Source organism: Calidris pugnax, unplaced genomic scaffold (assembly GCF_001431845.1).
Source record: "Calidris pugnax isolate Ruff unplaced genomic scaffold, ASM143184v1 scaffold38, whole genome shotgun sequence".
NCBI classification, from domain to species: Eukaryota; Metazoa; Chordata; class Aves; order Charadriiformes; family Scolopacidae; genus Calidris; species Calidris pugnax.
Window position 1 is genome coordinate 3,931,218 of NW_015090995.1, and position 7,916 is coordinate 3,939,133.

The 7,916-nt window shown below is 57.1% G+C and overlaps 1 protein-coding gene and 1 long non-coding RNA gene across 2 annotated transcripts in view; one reads left to right on the forward strand and one right to left on the reverse strand.

Moving 5' to 3' along the window:
• Positions 1-308: 308 nt before the first annotated feature.
• Positions 309-7,916, reverse strand: part of BTK (Bruton agammaglobulinemia tyrosine kinase) — an 11,392-nt gene continuing 3,784 nt past the window's right edge. Inside the window, exons 5-20 of the mRNA XM_014955147.1 lie at positions 7,638-7,706; positions 6,976-7,057; positions 5,400-5,528; positions 5,227-5,294; positions 4,596-4,777; positions 4,209-4,271; positions 3,905-3,959; positions 3,523-3,605; positions 3,283-3,410; positions 3,118-3,192; positions 2,619-2,790; positions 2,129-2,345; positions 1,418-1,482; positions 828-946; positions 538-695; positions 309-418 (exon numbers count right to left, since the gene is read on the reverse strand). Of these exons, the coding sequence (XP_014810633.1) occupies positions 347-418; positions 538-695; positions 828-946; positions 1,418-1,482; positions 2,129-2,345; positions 2,619-2,790; positions 3,118-3,192; positions 3,283-3,410; positions 3,523-3,605; positions 3,905-3,959; positions 4,209-4,271; positions 4,596-4,777; positions 5,227-5,294; positions 5,400-5,528; positions 6,976-7,057; positions 7,638-7,706 (1,737 nt within the window). The 3' untranslated portion in view covers positions 309-346. The remainder of the gene's footprint in view (positions 419-537; positions 696-827; positions 947-1,417; positions 1,483-2,128; positions 2,346-2,618; positions 2,791-3,117; positions 3,193-3,282; positions 3,411-3,522; positions 3,606-3,904; positions 3,960-4,208; positions 4,272-4,595; positions 4,778-5,226; positions 5,295-5,399; positions 5,529-6,975; positions 7,058-7,637; positions 7,707-7,916) is intronic.
• The window catches only part of LOC106895624, a 5,671-nt gene continuing 968 nt past the window's right edge, over positions 3,214-7,916 (forward strand). The window contains exon 1 of the long non-coding RNA XR_001413469.1: positions 3,214-3,349. This is a non-coding gene — a long non-coding RNA (uncharacterized LOC106895624). The remainder of the gene's footprint in view (positions 3,350-7,916) is intronic.

Sequence of the window (7,916 nt, forward strand, 5' to 3'; positions counted from 1 at the left end):
CCGCCGCCGCAGCGCGCCCCCTAGCGGCGGGGCGGTGCCGGTGCGAGGCGTCGGCCTTAGGAACCGTTTATTGTGCACAGGCCCGGCCCGCCGCCGCCTGCACCCTGTGGAGCCAACCGGCACCGCTCCCCCGCCTCCCCGCCTCTGTCCTTGGCTGTGAGGGGCCCTGCCGGTGACAGCGGTAGCGGTGGCGGCCCCTCAGGCCCCTGCTAAGTCCCGGGGGGTGGCCGGTGCCGTGTCCGTGAGGTGCTGAGGTACCGTCCGGTGCGCGGGGCCGTTCCGACGGGCGGTGGTGGGGCAGCATCAGCCCGGTGGTACCAGCGGGCCGGGCTGGCCCAGCCGGGGGTCAGGGCTCCTCGTCCGTGATGTCCCGGATGCTGCCCAGCAGCGCGGTGAAGGTGGGACGCTCCTCGGCCTTCTGCCGTGCGAGAACCGAGAGACCTGCTGGAGCCCACCGGCCACCCCACGGCTCCCGGAGGAGCCATCAGCCCCCCGCGGGGCAGTTGGGAGCGATCGCCGAGGGCCAGAGTAACTTACCTCGTGCCAGCAGCTGTACATGATGGCATAGACCCGCTCCGAGGCCTGCTGCGGCCTGTAGAGACGCAGGCCTTGGATGACGTGCTCTGTCGTCTCGCTGTTATTAAACCTCTCGTAAGGCATCTTCCCCAGGGAGTAAACTTCCCACATCAGAACTCCTGTGACAGGAAACGGCAGGGAGAGTTCATGGCATGGCGGCGCCTCTGCCCGAAGCTAGTTTGCAGAGGAGCTCACTGGTGTTGGGGCACCCTCTCCTCCCAACCACAACGTCATTAGTGCCACACTCTTACCAAAAGCCCAGACGTCAGACTTGCTGCTGAACTTGCTGTAAAGAAGCACTTCAGGTGGAGACCACCGCACTGGAAACTTTGACCCCATGGAGCTTGTATATTCATCATCTAGAACGTACCTGCAGCAGATAAATGGATCAGGGTGCCTGTCCTGGATTTCACATTTCACTCCTCCAGGGAACAGACCAAGCCCCAAAGGAATCGACAGCTCTCAGAGTGACCAGAGGTTGCACTCTGCAGCTGGCAGAAATATCCCTTTGCAAACAAATATACATTAGTCAAAACCAGGGAAGGGATAGAGTGACACAGAAGCACGGCAAAAAGGGGATGTGGAGAGAAAGCTGCAGCCAGGAGACCAGAGGTGGGGGAAAGAAGAAGCAAAAAAAAGGGGGAAAGGGGATGGAGGAAGTAAGAAAGGGATGCTGGGAAGTGGAGAGGCAGAAGGCTGAGCCAGATAGATGAAGCTGAAAGAAGAAGATGGAGGAAAAGCAGAGCTGGAGAGTGGTGTGGAAAGAGACTAAAGTGCAGAAGAGACTGAAGGAGAAGATGGGGGATTGAGACAGAAGGTGACACAGATATATCTACCAGACCTGGAAAGGCCAAAATCTGATACTTTCACGATTCCTTGGTCGTTCACCAAACAATTGCGAGCAGCCTGTGAATGGAGAGATGGAGCCAGTCACTCCTACCCGCTTCTGCCTCCACCGTCTGGAACTTCCTCTTGCCCCCACCCATTTAACACTTTGCCTCACTTTGTCCTGCAGGTTCACCTGGATTTGGGCAAGCTACAAAGTCCTCAGCAAAGATAGCAAGAGAGACCTCCAGGTACCCTGTTTATCTATGAAGGGGTGACTTCCCAGGCGGGATTTTGCCTGAACAAAGCAGCACCAGAGGAGATCAGGTATGGCACCAAGCAGGACTGCAAGCTGGCAATGCCAGCCCGAGGCCTGAAAAACTGCAGGCTCAGCTTTTCACAGGGGTTGAGAGGTCCCTTTTCATGTCTGAGCCAGCGATGCTGCCTGTGCTGCCTAACACAAACCCTGCCCTAACCACAAATGTGTTTCCTGTCCCCTGGAAAGCTACTCAGTCCTGCTTTTTCTTTAATCTTTGATAGCTTGCTGCAGAGTGGTGACTTCAGAGCATCCCACCCATGCTCAGGTGGGCAGGGAAGCTTAGAGGGATGTTCTGCAGAGAAGGCTGCAGAGCTGCCTCTCCTCATGTTGATGAATTAGCTGGACCCTGTCTAAGACATGCTGTGGCTGTCACTGAGCTGGAAGTGTGTCCTTCAGCCACAGCCCTACCAGGTCTCGGTGCAGGAACTGCTTGGATTCCAGGTACTCCATAGCTTCACAGACGTCCTTGCACATCTCCAGCAGCTCAGCAGGCTGGAACCGCCGGCGAGTTTCCCTCAGGAAGTTCAGGAGACAGCCATTGGCCATGTACTCGGTGATGATGAAGATGGGACGCTGCTTGGTGCAGACCCCGTAGAGCTGCACCAGCTTCTCATGAGATAGGTTCCTGTGTTGGGGACAAGAAGGACAATTCTGAGCATCTAGAAGGCCAAGCAGCAAAAGAAGCATCTGTGAATAAAGAGAGTTTAGGAAGGGAAGGTGTTCCTGGCCCAGCTGGTGGTGGAAAAGCTCAGTGGGGAATCAGCACAAAGGCAGTAAGTTCTCAGATGCATTTTGCAGAGTGTGAGGCTGCCTGAGATTGTCCCTCCACATCACCCAGCAGAGCAGCCATTCTGGCAAGGCATATCCAGCACTGACCTGCAGGCTGCTTACCACTTACATCATGACTTTGGCTTCGTCGATAAACTCATCCTCTGACATGGAGCCCTCCCTGATCATCTTGATAGCAACGTCGTACTGGCCTCTCCATTTCCCGTATTTCACCACACCAAACTGCCCCGTCCCCAGCTCCTTCAGGAAGGTCAGATCCTTCGGGTCAATCTCCCACGACCCTAGGACAAAGAGCCATGAGCGTAACGTGGGTGCAGGTGACCTCCCTGCGGGGTGCTCCCAAGTCATCTGATCCAGCAAGCCCAAGAAGAACTCATGAGCACGTGCTGCCTGAAAAACCATCCCCCAGATTCCATGAAATCTGAGACTCGTTCCTCAAGGAATGGGGAGCAAAGTAGCTTGGGACATCTCTTGGCCACTGCTGTCACCAGAGGGACAGTGTGTGTTGGGAAGTGATTCCTGGGAAGGCTGTGAGCCTGCTGCCATGGGACAGCCAGGATCCCAACCCCTGCAACCAGGGAACTGTGAGGTAGCCCAGGCCAGCTTACCATAGCCGAGGCCAGCTGTGGAAGGAGCGCTTTTCTGGTGTGGAGACACGGGGTATTTCAGTCTGGATATGAGCCCTGAAACACAGAAAGGTAGATTGCCATGCTGCACCTACTGTTGTGTCAGTAAAAACACTGCTGGCCTCACTCTGTCCCCCAGACACTGACCGCCAGAGTTGTGCTGATGGTACGTGATGAGCTCCGGGATGGTGTTGAACAGGTGCTTTTCTGCCAGGTAATACTGATTCTGGGGGGTGCAGTACACAACGTAATGGCGGATCGTGCCTTGGGGGTCTCTGGAGAGACAGTACATGGGGTTAGTGGCACAGGGAGGACAGGCAGAGGGTGAGGGGTGCCCGGGGGGATCGGGCCCTGAGGTAGGAACAAGCTGTTCTGAGATCCACTTACACAGAGGACTTGGCATAGACGGAGACAGTGTATTTCCCTGTCTTGCTGGTGGAGTCTCGGACAATGAAGCCTCCTTCCTTACCCTAAAACAGAAAGGGGAGAGGGGACGGGATGGTTGTGGGGAGCTGTGATTGTCAGAGGCAATACTTAAAGTGAGTGAAGATCACAGCGTGGCTGGGGAGGGTGTGATAAGTCAGAGGAATCCTACTGCTAGTCCCTGCTTGGGGGCCACCTCCCAAAGCGCCTGCCAGGAGGAGGTCATGTTGGGGTAGAGATGGTTCCTGGGGCTGTTGGGGTGACACTCCCCTCCCAGTGCAAGCCAGGGTTGGTCCTTTCTTTCTGGGTGTGTAGAAAGGACCCAGCCTCAGGAGTCAACACTTACCTCCTGCTTCAGCAGTTGCTCCGCTTGGCTCCGAGTAATATTCTTTGAGTACCACCTGGAACAGGGACACAGCTGTCAGGGAGATCACCGCAGCCACCAATGTCCCCAGCCTGGTCTGACCCTGGCCCAGAGAGGACAGAGAGCAGGGCACGGATGGCTGACATGGGGCCAGAAGCTCTTGAAGGTTATGCAAGAGGGAGAGCAACCCAGCCAGGCTCACATGCTGCATGGGTTAGCAGAACTGAATTTAAATAGTCTCTGACCAAGCACAACTCGCCACGTCTCTGCGCCTTCTCTTACTCACTCAAAGATCTCCAGGGAATTGCTGGTTTCAGTGACATAGTTGCTGGGGATGTATCCTTCCCTCCTGCAGGAGAAAAGGGGCAAGTCACACACTGATGGAGAAGGCCAAGGGGGAAAGCAGGTTCCTGTCCCAGAAAGCTGAGTAGAAATGGGCTCAAAAACCTCAGCGCGAACCCTTTTGGGTTCATGCTTGGGGAGGGCTGATATCACAGCCTGCTTCAGTCCCCCTCACTCTCCTCATGAGCCATCCCACACAGGAGCCCGCAGGCAGGCAGGCAGGCAGTCCTAACCCCTGCAAAGCTGAGGAGGTGTGTTTGCCCACCAGTGCCTTGGCACCAGGAGAGGGAACCGTTATGGGGCGAGTGCCATGGGCAGCGGGAGCTCTTACCCATTCTTGTCACGGGCTTTCCACCAGGGCAGGTGGCTTTCCTCCAGGATGAAGTACTCCTCTCCTTTCTGCAGTTGCAGGTCCTGCGCGTTCATCGGCAGGTAGTTGTAGAGGGCCACCACCTTCTTCATCTCACCTGCTGCGCTGGGGGCTGGCTCAGGGGGTAGGGGCTTCATCACCATCTTTCCCAGAGCGAGGGAGAGTGTAAGACACGGTGAGGCTGGCAGACACACTGTTTCCCAGGTGAGACCCCCCCCAGGTCTGGCAGGGTGGTGGGCTCAGGCCAGGTCAGTGCAGCGTTTGTCTCAGCTCCCAAATGTATTTCCACCAGGAGACCAATTCCCTCCCAGCACTTTTTATTGCAATGTTTCCTCCTCCTTGGAGACCCATCCTCACAAAAGATAAGTGTTTTCTCTCTATCTTTTGGCTTAACCCTTGACTCCTTCCCCCTATATCAAGGCTTCTCTATCCTCCCAGCTGTGCCTGTGGACCCTCAGGGGTGAGGTCATTTGACTTTCCTCCAGAGCTTTGGGCTCCATCCCCTGGTTCAAGCTCCTTCTGCTTTAGAGCACCATCTTGACATCCCTCTCCAGAGCCTGGAGCAAACCCACATGCTGACACTGGCCCCTACCTGGTCCTCCTCAGGAGTCGGGGGAAGAGGCTTCTTTGTCTTGCGATGCGACCGCCCAACTTTTAAACCTTCAGAATAGAAAAGGGACTAAGGTGAGAAGAGATCCCTGGCATCGTGCCGTGGTGGTCCCCAGGGGCTGGGGACGGGGGCAGGGAGGGTGCCCAGTGTCTTACTGCCGTTCCTGCTCTCCAGGATCTGGCAGCCCATGGCGTTCTTGGCTGTCTGGGAGCAGCACAGGTACTGGCCATCAATCCAGAAGCAGGGGTGATACTTCTGTACCAGGTCGCTGTTGTACCGGATCACTGTGGCAGAAGAGGGGAGATGTGTGTGACCTGGAGCTGCAGGGAGCCCTCTGCTCCCTGAATGCAGATGATCAGCCCCATTAAATCATTTCCCCCTCTGCTGTGCTACTCATACACAGTCGCATGTGGCCCTGCTGTTTCAGTTTCCCTCAACTCATTGCTTGTGTTTCGGTGCTGTGGCTACCCAAACCCTGTCCCATGAAATCCCTAGCTCAAGGAGGGCCAGGGTTTCAGAATTGATTAAAAGGTCTTCGACAGCTCTGCAGACAGCCACAGACATGGGGTTTCAGGGCCAGGTCCTGCTGTGACCAGCCCTCCTGCCAGCCAAAAGCCCTCTCCAGCATCACTTGGGCTGCCCAGAGACTTCCCTTGCTGGGAGGCTGCTCCCTTATTCTGGCAGGCACTCATCAGCTTCCTTGTCCTTCTCCCCAAACTAAAGGGACAACTGGATGTACCTAAACACCACCGCAGCACGGTGCTGGCCCACAACAGCTCCATGGGGTGCAGAGACCCCTTTCTCTGATGGTGCAGGATGAGGGCATCCCAGCAGCAAAAGGCCAGCATTTTCTCTCCCCTTTTCCCCTGTGGATTTTCTACTGGCTTCAGCTGCCACAGCAGCCCCCCTCCCATAGCAGGGAAGTGGGGAGAGGGCTGGCTGCCAGCGGGGGTAGAGCAGCAGGGCTCTCGTGAAGTAACCAACTTCCCCGTTATCTCCTCTGCTCTGCTTCCGCCTCGCTGGGGCAAACTTCCCTGTGTCAATTTGAGCAGCTAATCTCACCCCACCAGCACAAACCCGCAGAAAGATACACATGTACCAAGAGACACACACGGGCAGCTCCAGCTGATTTCAGCTGATTGCAAGAACCCGAGCCCCACTGCATAATGTGGCTGCAACACGCTCTCAGCTCGAGGAGGTAGCACCCATGGAGCTGAGCATTAGCTCAGCAGCACCAGTCAAGGCTTGGGGTGGTTTGGGAGACGCTCCCTGGCTTCCAGCAGACTTTTTGTCCGTGTGTCCTAAAGCACTGGGTGCTCTACCCTTGTCTTGGACGCCAGCAGAGCTGTGTGGCCACATCTGCTGTTTCCTCTCGCCCTCAATAACTTCTGAGCCTGGTGGAGCTAATTTGGAGCAGGCTTGTGAGAGGGCAAGAAGCCTCAGCCGAGGTGGCTGCGGTGCTGCAGAGGGTGACAGAGGTGAGTGTCCATCTCCTCTGGGCAGGAGCAGCTGGTGCCAGTCAGCTCAGGGATGTTAGGGAGCATGCATGTGAGGGCTTAGCTTTACCAGTGTGCTGGTCACAGGAGAAGTTTCTAATCAGCACTCACTCTTCCGTAGACATAGGATAACGTTAACCACGAGATAGCGAGCCCCCGGAAACCCGGCACTCTGCACGGTGACACATGCACTGGGGTTTGCTGTCCGAGGGAGCCGCAGGGTCCCCAAACTCACCGCTCTTCAGCTGATGGATCCAGCGTTTGCGCAATTCCTCCGTCGGGGAGAAGACGTAGAGGGGCCCTTCGTCATATACCACCTGCAGGAACACATGGCTCAGTACCCCCTGCCTGGGGGGTCTCCCGGGGAGGCTGGGGAGAGCCGAGGCTTGTGGCCACCCAGAGCGGCCAGTGCAGAGATACAAGCCGTGCTGGTGTGTGCTGGCCCCTCACAGCACTCGCGGGACCGTGACGGAGAAGTTATAAATAAGCCCCCTCCCCCGAGACTTTCCACTTCCTTCTCTGACTTTCGGTGTGTTGGGGGCCACACTGGGTGGCAGCAGGGGCAGGCAGCTGGGTTGGGGGCTGAGCGGGCAGCCGGCAGACAGCATCCCTCCAGCATCAGCCAGGGGACCGAATGGGGCAGGGCAGAGCTCAGAAGCAGGTTTCCATCTAAGCAGCCTCCTTAAATAGAGTTGTCCCATTCCTCGGGGCTCGCAGAGGCTCACCCGCCTGCCCCACGCAGCGCAGAGAGCAGCAGGGCGTCCCCAAAGAGCTGAGTGACACCTGGCACTGGGGCAGCGATGCTGTGTTTGGCCCCAGATCCCTCTGGGGTCCTCCCCCCAGCACCCTGCAGCCAGGCAGAGCGGACCAGCAAAGGGAGTGCAGTTGAGGACTCACCTGGAAGGGGTAGGGGAACCGTTCGATGATTGAGATCTGCTCCATGTCGTTGTGTTCCTCTCCTTTCCTCTGCAAGAGAGAGGCAGAGACAGACGCTGGCATCCTGATGCTCAGCTGCTGGCATCTCCCCTGGCACCCGTAGCCTTTGGCATCCCCCTGCTCCCCCTGCTCTGCATCAGGGCAGACCCCTGGTATGGAACAGGCTGTGGGTGCAGAGCCCCCCCGTGCCAAGCAGGGCTGTCCCCCATTCCCCCCCCCCCCATGCCAGGGTAACAGCTC